The sequence below is a fragment of the Lepidochelys olivacea genome (genome assembly GCF_965140295.1).
Source record: "Lepidochelys olivacea isolate rLepOli2 genome assembly, chromosome: 8".
NCBI classification, from domain to species: domain Eukaryota; kingdom Metazoa; phylum Chordata; order Testudines; family Cheloniidae; genus Lepidochelys; species Lepidochelys olivacea.
Window position 1 is genome coordinate 9,603,205 of NC_140418.1, and position 23,686 is coordinate 9,626,890.

The 23,686-nt window shown below is 45.6% G+C and overlaps 1 protein-coding gene and 1 long non-coding RNA gene across 2 annotated transcripts in view; one reads left to right on the plus strand and one right to left on the minus strand.

Moving 5' to 3' along the window:
- Positions 1–1,487: 1,487 nt before the first annotated feature.
- On the minus strand, positions 1,488–23,593 carry PKD2L2 (polycystin 2 like 2, transient receptor potential cation channel). The gene is made up of 15 exons (XM_084636183.1): positions 22,894–23,593; positions 21,684–21,785; positions 20,600–20,733; positions 18,040–18,296; positions 16,898–17,119; positions 16,025–16,253; positions 14,197–14,367; positions 11,392–11,573; positions 10,520–10,640; positions 9,298–9,399; positions 8,026–8,117; positions 6,189–6,270; positions 5,110–5,234; positions 3,105–3,226; positions 1,488–1,684 (listed from the first exon to the last, which is right to left on the minus strand). The coding sequence occupies exons 1-14, from the start codon at positions 22,976–22,978 to the stop codon at positions 3,109–3,111; spliced, it is 2,022 nt and encodes a 673-aa protein (XP_084492309.1). The 5' UTR covers positions 22,979–23,593; the 3' UTR covers positions 1,488–1,684; positions 3,105–3,108.
- Positions 23,549–23,686, plus strand: part of LOC311524751 — an 87,458-nt gene continuing 87,320 nt past the window's right edge. The window contains exon 1 of the long non-coding RNA XR_014712612.1: positions 23,549–23,626. This is a non-coding gene — a long non-coding RNA (uncharacterized lncRNA). The remainder of the gene's footprint in view (positions 23,627–23,686) is intronic.

Here is a 23,686-nt window from a genome sequence, read left to right on the forward strand (position 1 = left end):
AATTTTGTATTCTTAATTTTTTCACTTTTGGAGGCCTGAGCTCAAATCTAGCTTAGGTAAGAACTGAAGTTGAAGCTGGTGTTTTCTCCCTCTACTGACTGTGGATGCTTGTCTCTCTCACTCATGCACCAGGCCTTGGGGCGACTGGCACCCTCAACTGGCTAGGAGCCTAGAGCTGGAATACACCGGGGAGTGGAGTGGGAATGGATCATGCTCTCATTGAGCCTGGCTCGGTGCTGGTGTGTTTGCTGTCTGGCCAGAGTCAGTCACCACATTCCTACTTGGAAACTAGGCTCTGTCAGTCTCTCTTCAGGCTGTAAAGGGAACATTGGCCATGAGGATTTCCTGCATTCAGGAGAAAAATACATGGGAACCCTTAGGAAACAGGAGGATGTGTACACTGGAGTTAAAAGCACACAGCTGTCCAGTGCCAGCTGACTCGAGCTGTTTAGTTGTGGTGCAGAGATTCAGGCTCGGGCTGGAGCCCGAGCTGTAGAACCCTGTGAGGTGGGAGGATATTGCCTCCCCTACCTTGTCTCTCTAATATTCTGGGATGGTCAGGGTCCTAACAACACTGCACGCAGCCTTTGAGACTAGCTGTTGTGCAGGCTGTGCCAGGAATGGAGAAGGTTACACCTGTGCCTGGTTGATTTTCTGCATGCGGGGCTGGAAGCAAGTATGGGAGTGGCAATCCTGCTTCCTATGGGTCCTGCCTATCCTCATCCCTCCCTTGCTGGGAACTAGCCTCTGTTCTTCCTGGCTGGCCCCATTGTTGATGGGCTCCCTTTTCCATTAACCACCATGGCAGCAAAGGAGAAATGTGAACTGACATTCGCTTAAGTTTCCTTGTTGGTTTCTTTCCTAGGCTCCCATCTGAAATGTGGGTCTTGGAGCTCATTTAAAAACTCGGTTAATCTGAACAAAGATGGATGGTCCATTCCCTTTTAGTCCCTATTTCACCAGCTGTGGCTGTGCCTGAAACCTTCGTTAAATGCCAGGCTGACCGGAAGCAGCAGCCTTGTTGTAAAGAGGATTTCCACACTAGATAAAATTGAGAGACGTTTCTAAAATGTGCTTTGCCTCTAACTGCCTCACTTCTGAACCACTGAGCATGTCTAAGCGACAGGGATTGTAATATTGGGATGAGCGAGGCCTTAGGAGCCCCAGGAAAGGATCCAGGCCCCATTGTGCTAGGTGCTGCACAGACCAACGACAATGGAGATTGTCTATAAACTCTCTTGGTGCAGCGACTGTGTGTCAGAGAGGACACGATCGCTGAACAATCTGTAAGGTGTAACTTGCCTTGATTATCCAGTGCCATCGACCTTGGAACCGAATCCTTTCCACGCTGTATAGTGCTTTAGCCTTTCTCTGAATTATAAACTGCGGCAGTCAGAACGTGTTAAATTTAGATACTAGATAACAATAGAAAGCTTTACCGCCAGCCAGAATCCTGTGTGCCAAATAAGCCAGTCATTTAGCAGGCATACAGATAAAAATCAGCTGATTTTATTTATTTATTTTATTTTTCATGACATTTGGGAACTTGGCCCTGTAGTTGAATGGCCTTCCATCTTCCCTAGCGTCTCTGTCCTTTCAGAGGTAGCTGGGAAGAGCCAGTTGCCAGCATGCTTGGAAAGCTTTGGAATCTATGATTTGTTTTGTGCAATTTGTCTCTCTGCAGCTGTAACCAGGAACAAACAAACAAACATCACAATTACCAGCTAGTTTTAAGTGAACCACCTCTGGCTTCTTTTTAAAAGCTTGCACGTGAGCCATCCAATGGGGGAATGTATTGGTGGTGTCGGTCTACCCTGATGGGTACCATTGATGGCAAAGACCTGAATGAGCTGTTGCGGGTGGGGAGAGACAAGGCAGGCAGGGAAGCATCTTCTGAGCCCTGGCATTGGTCCCTCCAGATTGTTTGGGCTAGAATGGAGTGGGGAAGCTTGTGCTGCTTCTGCCTGTGTGGTGTGTGTTTAATGGATGGACAGAGACCTCTGTACCCAGGACTATCAATCCAGCACTTCCCATGAGCATCAAATACATGGGGGGGGGGACCCACAACAACAACAAAAAAATCCCTAATCCACCTTCCAAGACAGGCTGCTCTGTTTAAAATCAATGCTGGCTGCTTTGATTTGGCAAGCAAAGAGGAAAGCTCCCCCTACTGGCTCAACTGAAGAAGGACTGGATGTTTTATAGGTGAATCAGATTTTGTTGGACAAGGTGAGACAAAGCTAATTTGTGAGAGGTGGGAGCCAAAGGAAGGCCTGTTAAGAAACAAGTGTTTTCATCCTTTTCAGTGGGCAGGATCTGCTGTAACACAGAAAAGTCTGTAATGCTTTTATCTAGTTCTTATCAGCGGTAAATGTCAAAGTGCTTTACAAAGGAGGTCAGTATCATTATCTCTATTTCAAAGATGGGGGAAACTGAGGCACAGAACTGAGCAACTTGTCCAAGTTTACCCAACAGGCTTATGGAAGAGCCAGGAATAGAATCTAGGTTTGCTGAGTCCCGGACCAGTGTTCTATGAGTGGTGGAGCTCTACCGGGGAAGTCTCTGCAGCCACGGCCCCATGAAGGCTGTCTCCAGGCAGCCCCCATATAAGGGGGGAGGTGGTAGAATGCAGACCAGAGTGGGACTGTAGGATCTGCAACTACATGGATCCTCTGACTCAAAATGTCTTTTGGGGGATATGAAAAGGCAGCCACCCTGATCCAGCCTGTTGGCTAGAACAGCCATAGCTGGGTTCTCCTGCAGCTCCATGCCCTGCCTGCAGCTTGGGGATCAGAGATTCCTGAACAGAGCCTGACTAACTCTGGCTTTTGGTGTGTTTGTGTGGGAGTGGGACTGGGGGTTGGAGGAGCATGAATTTCACTCAGTCCTGGTGAACACATTGGTTCACAATTACAGGGAGGTAGCGGGGTTAACACTGAATTTCTCTGTTTCAACTTAAGAAAAATGTTAAGAGAAATGGTCCCTGTTCCTCCTGTCTAGAAACGCAGGAGCTTAGGAGAGAGAGACTCCTGTGGATGACTCAGAAATTCAGTCAGCAAAGAAATAAGCCCATCTGGGGTTACAAACAGGCCCATCCTTTATACCTCACTATCTCGGTTTCTTGTCTGGAGAGCCTTTCAGGTCAGGCATGCCTTTCAGAACTCTGCTCAGCTTCATGTTAACCTCGTTTAGTCGTTTCTCCAGTTCCGTCGCGTATCTGAAAAGTCTAGCACAGAATAAAAATGCACCGATAAATTGTACCCAGGGGGCACTGTCTGGTCTTCAGAACTCTGTTTGTTTGTAAAAGTCATCCTTGTTATTTGTATTGTGGTAATCCCAGCCATGGGCCAGGAGCGTTCAAGGCCAGACGGGACTTCCTGTATATCACAGGCCATGCAGCCACCTCCACACCAAGCCTGCCATAGACAATAATTAGACCATAGTCTTACAGCGCTGCAGTGGCAGGGAACTGATTAAGTGAAAGATACTCAGATGATCCTAGTAAGTGACCTGTCCCTGGTGCTGTATAAATGCAGACTGGAAAGACATTCCCTGCCCCAAAGAGCTTACAATCTCAGCTTACCTCTCCAGGCAGCGACTGTGACACTTCCAAGCGAATGGGGGGTGGGGGGAATGTCACCACGACCCCTTTCTTTACCTCTGCATATTGGTCCCTTCCCACAACACTTAATGGGGCCCTGGCAGGACAGCAAGCTTCTGTGCCGCTTCCCTGCTGAGCCTGGTGTGTCGGGGCCGACGAGGGGAGGGTGTTACCCAGTCTCTGGGGTGAGGTATACCTCACCCCCTATGCCCCATATTCTCGGTACAGTAGATATAAAACATCTATTTACTCCCAATAATTTAGTGTTCCCCAAATTGTTCCTCTCTCTCTTTGTCACTTGCTGTTCTCCACAACTAAACGTAAAACATGGGCAATGAGGAATGGTGAGCCAGATCCCCAGCCACTGATACCAGTGGGATTCTTTCTGTTAACGTCAGCTGGCCTTGGACCTGGTCCATGGTGAGGGGAATTCTTCAGCCATCCCACTCCTGTCCTTATTTATTGCAGCATGATTTTCAGACTCCAGCATAGGGTGTGTGTGTTTTAACTGATTTACTGGTACAACCCAGCCTCTGGATGCAGTTCTAGCAGTATAAAAGTGTCTTATACCGGGTATAGCTGATTTCGATTCCTGAGCCTGAATAAGCCATGCCCAGAATAAGCACCTTTAAACGCACCAGCATAACTGCTTACAGTTTCCTGCTTTAACAGTGCTGGTATGCTTAAAGAAGCAAAACCTTCTCGTGTAGCTAAGCCGCGTGGGTGTAATCGACGGTGAGTGAGACTACTGCCCTGCCCTTTGCTGGATGGAATGTCAAACTTAGGGCTGTAGAGAGACCAGGTGGGTGAGGTGATGTCTTTTTTTTGCACCGACTTCTGTTGGTGGAAGAGACTTGAGGAAACTGACTGGAGTAACTACTTCAGAATAAGCTATACTGGAATAGTTATAGCGTTTTTAAATTTACCCCTTACCTTCTACTAGATTAACTTTCCCGTGTAGACCAACCCCTATGCAAAGCTGGGTGTCTAGCCGCTGGCACAGCCGCGTACTATTGCTCACAGAATAGTACTGGAACTTTGGAGATTAGAAACCTCTGCTTGTGTAAGTGAAGGTGGCGGGTTCTATCCCCATCCTGGTCATGTTGGTTACAATACACGTCAGTTGATCCTCACAGATTTTAAGAAGGGCAGGATTTAGAAGTTGCTCATCTTCCCACTTGCCCCTTCTGCTCTCTTTCTCAGGAGGCCTGTGTGCATTTGCACAATCTCTTTCTAACGGGTGCTGACCTGATTACTTGTCCCTCAGGTGACTTGGTACAAAACCCCAGTTAAAAAGTGGCACAGGTGACCATTGAGAATAGGCTGCTGCACCTCAGCTGAATGAATATTAAAAACGAAAGTGTAGTGAGGTGGGAGATGAGCCAAGCTGATTTCTCCCCGCAGCCTGCCAGGCTCCTCTGCAAGGGGCCAGCACTTCTACCTCCTCCTCCCACTTAGAACAGACACAGTAGCTAGTGCTACTCTGTCCAACTATGACAAAGACATACTGCTGAAATTCCTGAGGAGAGACTTGGTCCTGAGGAGCCACGGCCAATTCCTTATTCTCAGCAGAGCGATACTTCTGATTAAGCTTCTCCTTCCACTGCTGTAGCTGTGGTGACTTTAGATAACCCTGCTCAACAGAGGAAAGGGTATGTTTTCCAGAAGAAAAGCCCCATTGTATAAAGAGCTAGCTGTCTCCCACGCACACATTGTAGGTAACACGTGCTCACACAGTGTACTTTAGGAAGCATGCAGCTGTAGGGGGAAAATTGCTCTCTGGCTTTTTGGCAGTCTTGTCTCTTCTTTTTAAAGGGAATTCTGCATCAGATCTTTCCAAAACTGCGGGAGGGGGAGGGTATAAATATAAATATTCATTCAGAGTTAGGAGAGGCCCCAAAATGGCTTTACCTGGAGAGGGAATGTTACAAAATGAGTAGAGAAAATAAAAGAATTTTCAGGGGCAAGGCAGTTTCCACTAAGCAGCTGTCAAAGCTCCATTTTTATGGACTCTTAAATAGTTCAAGGGGAGGCAACAAGGTTGCAATGAAGCAGTGACCCTCTATTGCCTCAGTAGGGACTTTACAAGCCCCCTGGGAATTCTTCGCTTCCTTCTGTAGCACAAAATAAAACCTGTGGAAGCACTTGCTCTCTCTGATGCTTGGAAGCAGATGGGGGCTCTGATCCAGTCAGGCCCCTTATATAGCATTTTGCTTTCTATTTCTTGTATTGCTTCAACATTTGGTTAAATGATCCACTCATTAGCTGAGAACCTGTTCCCACAGCCTACGGTCTCTGCAAAGGCACTTAATTCAAGCTGGCAGCAGCTCTGCTCTTCTGATGCCTGGCCTCCCCTGAACAGAGTGGCACTGTGGATGACCTTTCACTGAGGGCTAGAGAATACAACTAGAAAACTCATTTCACCGCGTTCAAGTTTGAATGCTACTTCCATTATGTAAAATGTTAGCGTGTTACATCAACATACAACTGAAACCCTCCTCATGTTCTCCACTTAGTGACCATTGCGAGTAAAATCTAAAATAATGTCAATGCCTTTTGGTAAGAAAAAAAGAGAAACAAAGTCTACCTTCTCGTCCACACTAGATCTTCTGGAAAGCTTCAGAGCATCGTCTGTTTTGGAGGCAGAATGCCCCTTGCTATCCATCATACTAAAAAAGGAAAATCATGTCAGAGTACGTCTTTGAGGCTCAGGAGGGTATGGGGGGAAATCTCTCTAGCAAGAAAAAGGACGGGTCTGTGAGATGGATTGATGGCTTGGACTATTTGTCTTGTGAGAGTAATGAACAAGACACACTGATGGACCTTTGTAAGTCCTCATAACAGTGAACGGGCCATTGAATGGAGGAAATTTGGCAGTCATAGTACCAATAGGAGGACTTTACTGACAGAGAAGATGCAAGAGCTAAAACCACCTAGCTTAGGGGTTCTCAAACTTCATTGCACTGTGACCGCCCCCCCTTTCTGACAACAAAAATTAGTACACAATCCCAGGAGGAAGGACTGACACCTGAGCCCTCTCAAGCCCCACTGCCCCAGGCAGCGGGGCCAAAGTCCAAGGGCTTCAGCCCCAGGTTGGGGGGCCTGTAACCTTTGCCCTGTTGCTCAGGGCTGAAGCCCTCAGGCTTCCCGCAAGACTTGGGGATCAAGGTATGGGTGGGTGGGGAGTGTTTAGTACTTGGTTGGCTATGGGTCCACATAAATAATATGGCTCCAATCCATCTAGTGTGCTAAGAAGGCCTTTTAATGAGAAACTCCCAAGAAAGGGACAATATTTAACCACTCCCCAAGGAGATGGATATTAGCTGTCCCTTCTCAGGCCAGAAACGAGCTTTCATTCAGGAGAGAGAGTAGATGCTCCTTTCACCTTTTTATTGTGCAGGAAAAAAGAAAACACCCCAGAACCAGTCTGGGAACTCTTACCTTCACCCCTGGCAGTGAGGATGTTAGAGCATTAAGATCCTTCAGGATGAAAATCAGTAGTTTATTTTGTAATGACTGAAGGACCATGCAGAGTCCCGTTCATACCAAGGGCCCGCATATCATCACAGACACCACATGAATGCATGTCTGAGCATGCATTCCCCTTTGTGCGAGCAAAGAAACCATTCTGAAGCTGGCCCTGTGTGTCCTAGCAGCCAAAGACTACAGTGGGCTCTTCTGAAAGGTGTAGGCAGCACAGTGAGTTAGCAATAGTTGCTACAGTAAGTATTTATGCAGAGGTTGCTATTAAAAATGTAACATTCTTCTCCCCATATCACGGTGCAAATAAGTCACAATATTTTTCTGTTCTTCACAGATGAAAATATTTACTACTTAAATGGCAACCACTGCAATTTAACCAAAGCTTTTAATAGTTTCATTTATTAACTCATTCAATCTAATGTTTAATCTACGTTTCCCCACTGGTAAAATGGTATCATTTTTCTGAAGTTCTTTGAGAGAGCTGAATGAAAAGCACTATAACAGAGCTAGGCATTTTTTTTTTATTTTAAATAAGACTATTAAGGCTAATTTAGGGATAAGGGCTGAGATCATATGAAAATATACTCCAGGGAGCAATCTTATCTTGTCCATCCCCCTTAGCACAGGCAGGATCTTCCCATCTCTGACTTCTATGATCACCAAATTACAGTGCGAAACACCTTTAGAGCTTCATTCTGCCCTCCTGCTGCTATCATTGCGAGTCGTACCCAGGAAACGAAGAGTGAAAATGAGGACATCGTGCCCCTGAAATCAATGGGAATTAGACTCCTAAATACCTTTGAGGATCTGGGTCACAGAGTTCACTCACTCTACCTTCTGCACCATTCTCCAGATATTAGAGTGTATTTGAAAATTAAGTAGATGGATTAAAAGTAATTTACTGAAAGTTAAAGAAAAAAATGCCAGGGCTGGATTCCTACGTTTTCATGCTTTGCAAGCTTCCACCTGCTGGATACAAATCCTCCATCTTTGATTTCTTCAGCCGGAGTTTCACAAGGGCTTTATTGTAACTCTGAGCACAATTTAAAGAAAGGGGAAAATGCACCAAGTGAGTTAAAGTCTAATCGGGTCTTCTACAGAGAGAAATGCTTCCTCACAAGCCATGACACAAAAAGCTTGTAATGCCTGAATTCAACGTGAGGTATCGGCACTTTAGAAATGAATCCTATGAGTGTTGCATTCAGCTCCGAAAATTTTAGCCTTTTATAGTCAAAGGCCTCGTGGGATCCACTAAGACAATATACAAGTGAATCCAGTTAGCCTCTTGTTTCTTCTGCTATGTTCGATTTAATCTTAAGAAGTTTTCTCTTTTTCCCTCTAATTATGAACCTAAACCACTTTGATTTATAAAGCCATCTTGGTGGGGCCTGAACAACCTAGTATAAAATGTTCTTACATGTTGTTGGTCAATTCCTCAGCAAAGCTGAGCACCCAGCTCCCTTTTGGAATCCAGCTTTAGGGAAATTAGTGACTCAAGCCAACAAAACCCCAGAGGAAAATGGAATGGTTGCAAGAGCCTAATAATTAATTCTGCACATATATGCAGATACCTCAAGCAAACACGGCTGGAAGCCTTGGTCCTGCAGTGAGCTCCATGAAAACGCACACTTCATACACATCCAATTGACCAAATTCTCAGTCGCAGACCCCAAACCTTATCCCAATGGATAGTGATTTTTCTGATAAAGGAGTGATCTCAGGATGGCTGTATTCCATTCCTGGGGTCGTCTGTTCGACTGGATCATCCCTACACAACTGTTTAATGTTCAGCATATTCTCCTTGACATGCATCCTTTTTGGGAGGGGAAGAAGAGGTCTTAATTTCAGGCCTAAAGGTGACCTGAAAAGTTCAAGCTGAAAGCGGTTTATACCCCTTTTTTGCTCCTCTATGCTGTATAAAAATAGCCTGAAAGCTGAAGGGTGGGGGTTAAAGATTTTAATTTCTGCTTGTTTGGTCTTCCCAAGTTTTCCACGAGGGCCCTCATTAGAGGTCTCAGAGATGTACCCTGTAAGCTTTCATCTATTTGTTAAAACTGCAGAAACACATTCAGAGTATGCTTAAATAGTTACAGACTAACTGATTTCAGAACAGGCATTTAACCAGTTCTGTGGATATTTTTTTTTCTTGGAAAAAATATTTCTATTGTGAGTGTGACCCTTTAAACGAGAGCATTATAGAGGTATGTACTTACCTGTCTAATGAGGTCACTGATCTCAAATTCTTTACTTGGTATCACTGCAAAGTCAGCTTTCACTTCTGAATATGTGTCATTAATAATAGCCAAGAACATGTTCTGCATAGAAAGGAAGCATTTGGAGATTTTCTCTTGTAAATTCTATTTCTGCTTTCTGAGTCTACTCAGATCTATTTAGGTTCTTATCTAGCACCCTTCTTTCCCTATTCTGACTCTGCTTCTCTTTTTCCCTGATGTGCTCAGGAGTCTTTCTGTGCTGAGCATGGCAGGGACATACACTAAAGTCAGCTTCAGATGCTGCTGCAGCAGAGTTCTAGAAAACTAGGGATAGCAACTATGCCCATTTGGGCACCGGTGTCCTTGTATTAAGGATTACTGGTTAGAAAAAAGGGCCAAATTCTGCTGACATTTACACTGGTGTAAGTAACAGACACAATCAAAGGTGCAGCTAGAGGATCAAGGAAAGGAGAATCATACCAAGGGTGTGACACCCTAGATGGAACTACAGACTGCCTCTTCCTACCTCTATCCCTGTATTCAGTGCTGTGATGTTCTTTGATGGAGGACAGCTCTAGCTCAGCAAGGGTCTGTCTTCACTGAGCCCTGGGCTAACCTAGCCCATGGTGTGAGCAGCTGTGCTGCAAAGCTACACCAGAGTTACTGTGTCCTCACTGGTGCTGCACTCCTCTGTGTGTTGATAGACTTTTGACGGCATGTTCTACTGTTCTTTGTGCTGCAGTAAACTGAGTCACTCTGATTCTTTCCCTGTGAATTGTGGGAGATCGTCTTTCCTTCTGGGAATACGGGCAATTGTGCGAAGGCACTGGAAGACTATCAGCACTCAAGTGTTTTAATCTGTGTCCACTCACTGCAAAGTGGGTGGATTACCAGCCCGAATGAAAGCCGGGATCCAGAGTTTTAACCCATGCCTCCGGTTGGGCTAGCTAGCCTGGGTTGAAACCACCATTAAACTCAGGTGAGATGGGAGGAGGGTTAAAGGCAACATGACGGTAAGAACCTGGGCTAACTCTGAAGCAAACACAGAGGCTTGCATAGACACAGTAGGCCCTAGCAGTCACTGTCACATGAAAACCCTCCATAAGAGTGACATGGCCAAGTCTGGTGTGCTCTCCTTTCACATAGTGAAGTCTGTGGGTTGAGTATGACTTGTGTTCAATGTAAATGTATTATTATTATTCATAACTAAAACACCACTTACCAGCAATACAAAGAACACAAAGAACACGAATGTGATGAAGTAAATGGGGCCGAGAATTCGGTTGGCTTGCTCTATGCTTGCAAAGTTAAAATCACCCAGCACTATGCGAAACTGCGTAAAACTTGGAGAAAAAATAACAGAAATATTGTGACTGTGTGACCTTCTTTTAAAGTCTTAAAGGGGTTATTTTGTAAGGTATTTTGATTACTGATTTAAAGAACTTCTGGAAGATAAATGTTTAGAAAGGGAGAAGCCAAACACTGGCTAGCTCTGTGCGTATGCCCATGCAATAAAAATTATGGCCGATACAGGCAGTGCAGGATGGAAACTCATTGCCAAGATTCTGGCACCTGTAAAATCAGAGTGATTACTCAGCAGGTTCTCTCTGATTTTTACCCACAGGGCAGAATGGAGCATGGCTTAGAGCTCAGGGAATGTGTTCTGCATGATTCTGAGTACATTTGGGGCTGCAGATCAGGCAACAGTCCTATCCACATGCCCATGCACAAATTATTCTTGCTGTCAGGAATGAGGGCTGTTTTCAGCCAAGACTCTGCATATACCGTTGATTTGGAAGCATATTGGGTACTGGAGGCAGTAAACCTGATTCCAGGTGCCAACTGGAATCTGATCTGGTCTGCTGCAGCAGCAGCAAGATGGTTGAGAATGCCTTTCTAGAGGAAATCCAGAAGGGTTTGTGGATGGGCTGCCAGGCTCTGAGCTTTGCAGTGCTCGTATTACCTGAAGAGAGTACAATTACTGCAGTAGCATAAGTGGCAGGGGGCCTGTATTTTTAAGTTCTGCTGAGGGGAGGCTGTTTGCATGCCCAGTAAATGGGGTATCTGCACTGCAAAGGTTTGAAAGCTGCATACATGCAGTTCTGAAAAGTGGAAAACTCATCAACTTGTGACCCGAAGACCAGGTAGCCTAACTGTGCATATGCAAAGAATATGATGAAAAACATGATGGCAAATCCAATGATGTCTTTGGCACAGCGGGATAAAGTGGAGGACAGCTGAGTCATCGTCTTGTTAAAGCTTATGTACTTAAATATCTGGAAGAGAACAGATCAAGTTATTACTGGGAGGTGACCAAAACATATTGTACATTCTTTAATACGATACTGGTGTGTTGCCTGTTTACAGTTACTTACGGGTTAAGTCTGGTGTCCAATCAATATTGATAGCATGAATCTTCAGTTAGAGCTGGACTGGACGAGTTTGTGGGGAAAGGATTGCTCTGTGGGCTGGTGGCCAAATACATTTGCTCAGTAAAGCTCACTGAGGGGGACTGCGCTCCTACTGGATGCTGAGGCTTGTAATCAAGTCTGTGGCACATGGTGACTCCTGGCAAGACAGCTTGGCTTGCAGCAGCTAACAGCCATGATTCAAGACCTCCAGAATAGGGTCGATCCATGTATGAGTGTGTGTGTGGGGGTGCTGATAAGGAGGTTTCTCCCCCAAATGTTTGAGAGTCTAAGATGACAAGTCATGTATTCAAAAGCAGATTTGTATTCTTGTGTGATGGTCAGCAGCCAGGAGGACTGAATGGCACCAAGAGCCACAAACTTCCCCTCTTTACATTAATGGCACATGAATTAGAGAGTCTGCTGTAGCTTATTTAAATGCTTGGGGCCTGACTTTAAAAAAAGCAGTTTCTATTCTCCTGGTGCTTCCCCTTATGCTTGCACTCTTCTGATTCGTAGCCACCTATCTACTACAGTGCTTGGCACTTTACAAATGTCTGAGCCAGAGAGATCAGTGAAAAGTACAGGAGTAATTTTTGTCTGTACAAATGGAAGCCAAACTCAGGGCCTTCACAGAATCTGGCCCAGACACTTTTAGAATAATAGAATCCTAGAAATGCGGGGCTGGAAGGGACTTCAGGGGGTCATCTAGTCCATTCTCCCCTTTCCTCCCTCTTTTCCCCCCTCCTACCCCCCTCGCACTGAGGCAGGACCAAGTAAACCTAGACCATCCCTGCCAGGTATCTTTCCAACCTGTTCTTCTTAAAACCTTCCAGTGATGGGTATTCCCATGCTATGTCCCTGCCATGCTCCCTTGGGAACTGTCATAAATTTCAAGGGACGGGTAACCACCTTCCTGTATACAGTGCTATAAAATCCCTCCCAGCCAGAGGCAAAGGTTAAGAAGCTAAGGTAACTTCGCTGGCACCTGACCCAAAATGACCAATGAGGGGATAAGCTACTTTCAAATCTGGAGGTGGGGAAACAAAGGGTTCTGTCTGTCTGGGTGATGCTTTTACTGGGAACAGATCAGAAATGCAAGCCTTCCAACTCCTATTAAGTTAGTAAGTAATCTAGCTAGAAAATGCGTTAGATTTTCTTTTGTTAATGGCTGGTAAAAATAAGCTGTGCTGGAGGGAATGTATATTCCTGTTTTTGTGTCTTTTTGTAATTTAAGGTTTTACCTAGAGGGGTTCTCTGTTTTGAATCTGATTACCCTGTAAGGTATTTACCATCCTGATTTTACAGAGGTGATTCTTTTACCTTTTCTTTAATTAAAATTCTTCTTTTAAAAAGCTGATTGATTTTTCATTGTTAAGATCCAAGGGTTTGGGTCTGTGTTCACCTGTACCAATTGGTGAGGATTATTATCAAGCCTTCCCCAGGAAATGGGGTGTACAGCTTGGGAGGGATACTTTGGGGGAAGACGTCTCCAAGTGGGCTCTTTCCCTGTTCTTTGTTTAAAACGCTTGGTGGTGGCAGCATACTGTTCAAGGACACGGCAAAGTTTGTACCTTGGGGAAGTTTTTTAACCTAAGCTGGTAAGAATAAGCTTAGGGGGTCTTTCATGCAGGTCCCCACATCTGTACCCTAGAGTTCAGAGTGAGGAAGGAACCTTGACACGAACCTATTCTGGAGCTTAACTATCCTTATAGTTCAAAAGTTTTTCCTAATATCTAACCTCAATCTCCCCTGCGGCAGATTAAGCTGATTAATTCTTGTCCTACCTTCAGTGGAGGTGGAGAACAATTGATCACCATCCTCTTTGTAACAGCCTTAATCTGAAGAGTGTTAACAGGTCCCCCCTCAGTCTTTTTTTCCTCAAGATAAACATGCCCAATTTTTTAAACCTTTCCTCATAGGTCAGGTTTTCTAAACGTTTTTATCATTTTTCTTGCTTTCCTCTGGACTTTCTCCAGTTTGCCCATATCTTTCTTTTAAAGCACTGTGCCTAGTAGTAGACCTTATGTGCACTACAAAATGAACTTTATTTTTAAATAGCTTTTAAATACAGTTTCAGCTATCATGGCTGTGCCATCAGTATAGGCCAGCTCAGAGCTTGTTAAAACTAGGTCTAGAGAATAAATGAGTTTTAAAACACTGTTTGTGCACAATTATTCCCCACTTAGTCTAGCAGGCCAATGATTCTGTATAGGAGACAGGCCTTTTAGCCATGGGATCCAAAATGTGAAACTTGTCTTTAGAAGGACAACGGTTGTGTAAGGATTGAGCATGTGACTGGCCCTTGGGGATGGTTCCTTAAACAGCCAGATACCCTGTTTTTCTTCTAGAATCTTATAAACAGAATTGTCACTTTTAGCTCTACCTTTGCAGTTCAGCCTTGAAGATGTAAGAGCAAAGATTTACAATACACTTAGCAGTACTGTACTATGATTCTGGTGTACAATGTAGGAAAATAGAGAACTGGTACCTTTATCCATGCAAAGAAGACATTGATAGCAATCATGTTGTTGTAACGGGTTTGCCAGTATGCAAGGAAATAAAAGTCTGGATACACATAGGCATTAGAGAGCAGGCTTTCCATCAGCAAGGACACCTCTACAGTACGATACATATTGAAGGCAATGGCAAAGATAGACAGCTGAATAAAAGCAGAGGCTAGTCAGACTATGGTCCAGATATCCCCTCTCCTCTTCAATGCTCTAATCGTGCCCAGCTGCATGATCATTAGCCTAAAACTCTATATAGCTTGGCAAGACTCATCAGGAACACTGAATGGAAACATGAGTACGGGAATGTGTTAGAAGTGTGATGTCAAGCTGGCATGTTCAGGGAAGGAGTCCACTGAAGGGGGGAAGTGTCACCTCTGTGCCATCTCCTCCTTAACCGCTGCCCTCTTGACCTTGTAAAGCCCCTCCCTGGATGTCCCAACAGGACCAGGCTCTGGACGGTCAGACAGGCATGATTCCGAGCACTGTCCCACACCAACCGTATAAGGGATGAGTAAGTAGGCAGTACTAAATTACTTCCCCCTTGAATTGTCTGCTAGGGACCATCTTCTGATGGAGGATCTGGGGCGAGGGAGCCATATGAGACAGATTCCTATCAGAACCAGGCTCCTATGTGGACTAGGGTTGGACCAGGAAGCAGTGTGGAGGATTGAGGGGGATCAGAATTCCCTACCAGTCAGGTGGGGGTGTGACACCCCATAACCACCTCTTCAACAAAACTCTTTAAGGGAAACTCTGTCAGTGGAGACTTGTGTTTCCTGTTGTATGGGTGGGGAAAACCCACACCGTGGGCCAGTACGGCCCTGAGCACAGATTCAGGATTTAGCCCCACAACAAACTAACATTCTGGTTGTATGTTAAGGATGTTCAAATTTTCCTGCCTGAGGGCTGCGTTGGCAGCTTGCCAGGGGCTTTATTCAAAGTCCACTGAACTTAATGGAAAAACTCCCACTGATGTCTGGATCAGGCTTCAGAAACCCACGGACCACATCTAGTTTAGTTTGGTCACAAATTAATTATGAAACTGTATTATCAGATTTATTTTTAATTATTTACATCAGTGATACTCAGATCTCAGTGGTTCAGGAGCCAAATTAGTAATCAACATTACCCAGAAGAGTCACAGTAGTGTGAATTCATTGTTTCGTTTACTATTTTTATATTATAATAAAAATAGTAAATGAAACAATGAATGAATATATATAAAATATAAATTCTCACAGCAAAATGACTGATCAAGTATTGTTGTTTTATCAACTACAATTGGTTAATAATATAGTAAAAGCATCCTGATTGGTTAACAATTAAATCACAGTGTTTTAATATCATGTGCTGAAAAGAGCCACTTGCGGCTCGCGAGCCTCAGACTGAGCATCACAGATTTACATTTTGGTAGCGTCAAGAGGCCCCAGGTGCTGTACAAACAGCTGGAGACACTCCCTGTCCTGAAGAGCTTTTAGTTGAAATAGACAAGACAACACAGTGTGAGAGGGAAGAGAGGCACAAGGAAGGGAAGTGACTTGCCCGGAGTTACATGGCACATCCATGGCAGAGCTGGGTAGAGAACCCAGCTCTCCTGAACCCTCGTTCAGTGCCCTACCCATTGGATAACATGGCCTTGTCACTATATTAAATTTGATAGACCCATTGTAACCAAGAACTGAAGCGGGACTGTTTTCTCTCTTGGCCATCTGTGTCACATCTCACAATGGCCATTTGTTCCAAACTCGTAGCTTCCAATGGAGATCTCAAACCTGCAGGTAGAAGCCAGGACTGGGTAGTACTCACCGACACCAGCAGCATGTCCAGCCAGTTCCAGGCACTTTTAAAATATTCTGTTTTCAGTTTTTTAACTTTTAAAATTTCTTGGATGATGAAAGCAAAGATGAAGAGGCAAAAGATGACTTCACAAGAGGCAAGGAAATAATCGTAGTAAGTGACGTATCTGAGAAGCTTTACTGAGTAAAACTGCGAAGAAGGAAGAGCACCACCAGTGGCTGGGAATTCCACTACCAACCTGTGAAGTGATTTAGACAGGATTGTATTTGTTGCTGGTTTCAGTGATCAGACAGCATCACTTTAAGTCTTTGTCCTTAAAATTAAAACATGATCCAATAAGGGAAAATGCTTGTGTAAAAATAGCAAGCTTAAGAACTCCCATTTCCATTAACTCTTCCTCAAAAGATAATTCTCAGTCATCCAGAAAGGGAGTATAATGGAATAGGCTGAAGACAAAACAAGAAAAGCATGTGGCACGCAATCCAAATAGGTGCTGTCAGTTAAAGTATTCCATCTGTTTGCACTGATCTTAACTAAATGGTGTCTGAGCAGATCAGACACTCTGCCAACTCCTAAGTTCAGGATTCTGTGTTTTTCCTTCAGTAGCTGATGACAAGACTAATACCCAATGCTCTGATGGTGCAAAAGTTACTCAGTCAAGTCCTGCCCCATGGGAATAATCAGCTATACAGCTAGGCATCACCCTCTGCAGGACTGGGTACAAGCATTTGCTCTTGTTTTAAGAATTAGCTGTCTTCCCAACTGCTGGGTGAGAAACCCAGAACAGGGTGTGCTGGAGGTAAACCGCCTTTTATTTCACTCTTAAAGAAGTATAATGCCTTAGTAAATGGGATTTCAGATGGAGTAAATGTGAGCACTGACCTGACTACACAGAAGAGGTTTATGTTAGCATTATACACTGAGAAGTCAATAAATACGACTCTTGTTCCTCTAGTGAGCCAGCCATTATGTCTGAGAAATGCAAGCTTCCTTATGCTCTCACTCTTTGATTTAGGTAAAGTGAACATAAATCCTCCGCCGCTGTAAAGGCCAATAGCTCCCCAGTGCCAGGGGGCTAATGAGGAGGCAGAGGAATACGTCCATCTGTGGGAGACAAGGAAATAAAGGAGCTCAGCTCATGGGAAATTGGATTGGAAGAAGTTTCTAATGTATCCAATTATTTTCCAGTTCCTATGCTTCACTCAACCACTACTGTATTTTGGACTGTAATCCAGGCTCCTAAATGATCCTTTCCTCACTAGGAAAAATGGAATAGAGATTTGGCCTTGGAAGATTTACATCTATCTAATTTGGGTTGTCAATACATTCTTCAAAGACAGATGCACTTATGAGCTTGAATTTCTCCCATGATAAAGCAGATGAAATAATAGCTTACACCTTCTATATCCAAATGGAACATCTCATGTTTACACACAGATTATTGCTATTATAGTAATGCAGTTTACATTCTCTTTAAATGGATTTAAATGATCCAAAATAAAATGTGTAGTAATGGCTGAAGAATTCTTCTGGAGGTCTGAAAAGCCAGCTTTACCTCTGTTTGCATGGCATTAGTATCAGACCAGAAGTGGCCTCCCATAATTTGATGCTTTTCCAATCAAATCAATGGAGTTGCATACATCTTATGCAAGTGCTGAATTTGGTCCATAGTCCCTAGTCGTTTTTTTTTTTGTTTTTTTTTAACTGTGCATCTGTGGTGCCAAATCAGTGGGGCTGCACCAATGTAAATCAGTGAAGAACTTGTCCCATTTTGTGTGTAATTGTATCAATTTAGAAATAACAAGGTCAGATCACTGAGATCATCTGTGCAGTAAAGCAACGACAATGGAAATTGCACTGAGCATTTTTTAGGTTTTATGGATAGAATTCTGAAAAACATCTAAGGGAATTAAGTGTCCAACTCTCATTGAAAGTCATGGGATTTTAAAAACCTTACATGTCTTCTAAACCTATATCCAAAGTAAATAGTAAGAAAATCCAAAGTGGAAGACTAGAGTACTTACACAGACCCATTCTTTAAACCAAAATCAGATTTATCTTCAGCTACATAGCGGTATTCATGATAACACTCTTTCAGAAATGTTCGGAAATAGGGATAGATGGCGCATGTGTTGTTGCGGACTTTTAGCTGACGAATCTGGGCTACTCCTAAAAGTAAGTTCTCATAGTAAACATGACTGCTGTTTCTGTGGCTAGTCAATGTGCTGTTGTTGTACCATGTGTCCCAGTACAGACCATCAAGCAGGGGTCCTTCTGCAAACTACACAACACAATGAGATTAGATAATTAAGAGGAGTTGGAAAGGCCACTTTCAGTGCAAGTTTTTTAAGATACCAATCTTCCTTATAGAGCTCTCAGATAAAAGGCTAGAAATTACAAGTTAAGGCAGAAAACCTAGTTGTTCTCCAAAAGCTAAGAACAGTGGAGTGTGATAGGTTGTAAGAACATAACAGCCATACTGGGTCAGACCAAGGGTCCATCTAGCCCAGTATCCTGTCTTCCAACAGTGGCCAATGCCCCAGAGGGAATGAACAGAACAGGTAATGAAGTGATCCATCCCCTGTCGCCCATTCCCAGCTTCTGGCAATCATGTTGTTCATGGCCTTCGAAGAGAAAGCAAAGTGCAGATACTGGCATGATTGGGCACACTGTCTTGCTGGGAATATCACAGTATAGGCAGGGAACTGTGCTGCCTGGAAAAAAAAAAACCTCAGTCAGGAGGGAGAAAGATGCAGGTTTCCACCCAAGAGAGATGATGGCTGGGAGCCTAGAGTGGGTGCCCTTGCTGGACCATGGAGAGAATATGGGTGTAGTTGCCCTGAACTGTGACATTTACATGTAGTTCTGTAATGACCATTTGGTTATTTGGGATCAAATCTGACTTTCCAAAGACCAGTTTTGATATGTACTTAAGGGTTTGCTCCTGGCTTATATTAATCAATTGAGCTTTGATCAAAAGGATCAGACTTTGTTTTTGAAAGCAGGAAAGAATTTTCCTCCCCTTTCTAAGAGCTACTTAGCTGCTGATAAAGAATGTTACAGCTTAGGTGAGTGCTAATTAGAACCAATAAAAATATGATTGACGCAGCTTGGCACTAGAATGCATATTACAATTTTGCTCTGTCTTTTGAAAGACAGAGACTTTGCATTAATACATGTGTTGGGGGAGCTCAGAATTGTACGGATCCAACTAGTGATCAAAGGGGCGGCATGGGTCCCCCATACTGATGTTATCAGATTCCACTGCTTTTAAATCTTAACTAGGAAAAAAAATAGTCCTAGAATTACAATCTTTGTGTCTTCTAATGTTGCCTGGACGCTATAGCAAACTGAGCTGAGTCCCCCATCTAGTGGTAAAAATCTGTGTGAGCATCTTGCACCCAGCTTTATATGAAAGCTTAGACTCAAAGGTTATGTCTACACTGCAATAAAACACCCATGGTTCGCTCGTGTCAGCTGACTCGGGCTTGCAGGGCTCAGGCAGTGGGTTATGTAATTGCAGCGTAGACGTTGGGGCACAGAGCCTGGACTCCAGCCCCAGCCCGAACATCTACACTGCAATTTTGCAGCCCAAGCCCCGTGAGCCCAAGTCAGCTGATATGGGCCAGCCGCAGGTGTGCTACTGCAGTGTAGACGTACCCATAGCCATAGCATATGTCTACACTGAAGAAAAATCCATAGCAGTTGAGCCTGGGTCAACTGACGTGGACTTGTGCTATGGGGCTAAAAGTAGCCGTGTAGAAGTTCCCACTCAGACCGGAGAGCTTTGGCTCTCAGACTCTGCCTCCTCACCAGGTTTCAGAGTCTGCATTCCAGCCTGAGAGGGAACATCTACACTGCTAATTTTAGCCCCATGGTGAAAGCCCAAGACAGTTGACTCGAGTTCTAAGACTCGCTGCTTCAGGAATTTATTTATTTTTGCAGTGTAGACATACCCTAGGTGGAATCCCAGTGGCAAACCAGATAATCAAGGGGAATGTTCCTCTTGGCTGAGCTGTTAGGACCTGTCCTGTGCTGTCCTGTGCTAAGTGACAGGAAAGTCACTTCTTTGCAATTATCAGAGGGGTAGCCATGTTAGTCTGGATCTGTAAAAGCAGCAAAGAGTCCTGTGGCACCTTATAGACTAACAGACGTATTGGAGCATAAGCTTTCGTGGGTGAATACCCACTTCGTCAGGTGCCACAGGACTCTTTGCCGCTTTCTTTGCAATTGAAAATCGAGACAACTGTAAAATCAAAGTAATCCCTTTTCTATTTTCCTCTGATTATCCCAGTCCTAAAACCGAGAGTAGTAAAGAACAATTATGAACATCCCCTCCTATAGTTAGTCTATCAGAAATGCTTATATTTGTACTCAGAACTTTTACAAACTTAGAGGAGTTCAACCCTTCTCCAGCTGGTGAGACACTACATCGGTTTCTGTACCACGAGGCCTCTTCTGGTCTGGATAAGCCTTGTATACAAAATGTTCCACTGTTGCTAACACCTTGGAAGCTGCACAATAACACTAAAAGCTTGCCCTCCTAGTCAGCTCCCAACAAAAAAATTAAAATTAGAATCTTACCTTCCAGAAATCAACCATGCTGCCTATGGTCTTGAAGGAACTTCTATCTGTCTCAGACCCAGAGGTTTCCAGAAAGAGATTTGACATAACTTTGTTCAGGTAATACATGTCTGTGTTCACCATGCCAAATGTCACTAGCAAGGAAGAAAGAAAGGGCTTGATTGTAAAATGAGGCCTGAGGATGAAGACAACTGCCGGTAGCACAGTGATAGCCCGAGAGTGCTGCTTATATCAAACTGGAAAAGTAGTAGCCTGGAAACAACCTAAAAATGGAGGTACTTTTGGTCTGTTAAAAGCAAATGAAAATTATACACTTTCATTTAATATACTTTAAGCAGATAAGCCACCTGGGGTACCTGTTTACCTTGTCACAGTAACTATATACTGGGGCCCTGCATGCATTACAAGGTGCCAAAGCTCATTGTTTAGAATGTATTTAAATCAAAGGAAATAAGTTTGTTAAGCACCAGAGGGGTGTATAATATTTTCCAATTTCATAGTGCCTTTCATCTCAATTCATTTTACTGTTATAGTCCAGATTCTGATGGTACTTCAGTTAAGCGTTACTTCAGTTTTACAATGGGGTACCATCTTCATTAACTGTTGTTCTGGAAGAAAAGTTTTGTCGGGGCACTTGCAAATGAAACCACACCACTAGCTGAAAGTCAAAGGGGTGGGAGGTTGAGGGCATGTCTACACTACCATGCTACATCGGCGCAGCTGGGCCACTGTAGTGTGTCTGGTGAAGACGTACTTTGCCGACGGGAGAACGCTATCTCACCTTCACCGCGGTGATAGGCGGAAGCTGTGTCAGTGGGAAAGCGTCTCCTGCCAACACAGTGCAGTGTGGACGGCGCTTTAAGTCGACCTAACCTGCCCCGCTCAGGGAATGTCGTTTTCACACCCTTGAGCAATGTAAGTTACATCAACTTAAGCGATAGTGTAGACCAGCCCTGAGTGGTGGTAACTCTCAGCCTTCCTAACCCAATGTTATACATTGAAAGAGGTGTAGCTCTCGCTTTGTAAGCCAAAAAATATTTGAAAACCATGCATTATAATTCATTTAGCTCATTGGTGGACTTACATATACATAGATCTGTAAGGAAAATGATGTAGATTAGCAGTTCCTGAAGGGTAGTTTTCATTTCTAGCTCTCTGCTATAGGTCAGACGAGGTTTCACAATACCTAACCATGTGAAATAAAAATGCAGGGAAGTAGAGGAGGGGCATACATATTCAAAGAAAAAATAAAATTAAAACCAGATTCCAACTATGCAGAGAAAATCCCCAGGCCTTTTAACATTTGTAAAGTGAAACCCCTTTTAATCCTGAGGTTTCCTAAATATGTTTTGAAATTCTTATATGCAGTGAAAGAAGGAGCTTTCAAATCAGAGGAATGTGCATGCTTGGGGAATTTCCCTCCCTTTGAGTGCTGGGATTGTTCAAAGAATGGGATAGCAGGTGAAGCACTTGCAGGAATGGGAAGGGGGTGGACACTGCTTTGGTTGCATCCCATCCCCTCTTCTTTGTTTTTAAGTCATCCCTGTCCCTCTAAACCTAGTCAGGAACCTAGCTCGAGAATGCCTACCATGTTGTTGCTGTACAAACACAATAATCAATAACAGGTGGACTAGGCTGGACTGTGCAAGGCCTGGAATGGCCAAGGGCAGGGGGGAGAGGGAGCCATGGGTGAGGCTGGGTCTGAAGGGTGCTGGATGAGCTGAGCAGGAGATGGGTAGGTTGCTCTTTCCAGACTGAGCCGGGCAGGGTTGGGCTGAGCTGGGCTCACAATGATGGGAGGTGCAGGGACAGACCCCACAGGTTGTGAAGGGACATGGTAGCCATCAAGGATGGGCTGGTTGAGATGAGTGAACAGAAGCTGGGCTGGGCTAGTTTGGGGTGCCTGGGGCCAGGGCTGGGCTAGCTTGGGGTGTATGGAGGGGGGCTGGGGGAGGGATTGGGCTAGTTTGGGGTCCACAGGGCCAGGGCTGGGCTAGCTCAATGCCAGGGTGGGAGGGGAGCTGGGCTACCTTGAGGTGTATGGAGGAGGACTGGGGGGATTGGGCTACTTTGGGGTGCACGGGGGGGTTGGGCTAGCGTGGGGTGGACGGGGGGGTTGGGTTGGGGGAGCTGGGCTAGCTTGGGGTGGCCGGGGGGTTGGGCTGGTGGGAGGGGGGTTGGGCTAGCTTGGGGTGCACGGGGGGGCCTGGGCTGTTCGGGGGGACCTGAGCTCCGCGGGACGCTGGGCCCGGTGGCTCCTTGCCCTGGGCCCCGCCGCCCCCCCAGCCACCCACCGCCCACTCTGCGGGTCCCCGAGGGCCGCCGCTCGGCTCGGGGCTCCGCCGCCTCCAGGCCGACCGGCCCGCTGGGGTGCTCCATGGCGGGGACTCGGCTCCGAACCGCCACCCCGCGGCTCGCGCGGCGACCGGGCCGAACTGTGCGGGCTCGGCCGAGCCCGACCCGGGCCCCGGCCCCGAACCCGCGGCGCCTCGGGCTGGCCCGCAGCGAGGCGCGCCGCCGGGCGGGGAGCCAAACAGCGAAGCTCTGCCCTCGGCGGTGGCATCCCCCATCCCCGGCGGTTTTGAAGACCCGCTTGGGCAAACGCCGGCCAGGGCTGGGCCCGCCTCAGCGCAGGAGGCCGGACTTGACCTCTGGAGAACCCCGCCAGCCAGGGCTGGCCAGCGACCACACCCAGGCAGCAGCCATGGTGGGGGGGACCCAGCCGTGCACAGAGGGGGCTGAACGGTGTCAGGAGGCGACTTGAGCCCGCGTCCGCTCGCACGGGGCCGGGGCCGGCCGGGGCCGGGGCGGCTTCCCGCACGGAGCCCCCTTTCTCCTCTTAGGCATGGGAAGAAGTTGCTCCCTGCGTGCCGTAGGTCTGCCCTGGCTGCTGTCTGGGGTCATGAGCTGTGCTCCGCCCTCACTGGGGCTGGATCCTGCTGGCTTGGAAGCAGGCTCGTTGTGAGCCTGCGCTGCCACATCTGGAAGTCAAGGCACAGGCTCTCTTTTGTCCTCCCGGCCGCCAAGGTAAATAGGCTGAAGGCTCTGTACTTTCTCGGCTGTGGAGCCTTCAGATAAGCCAGAAAT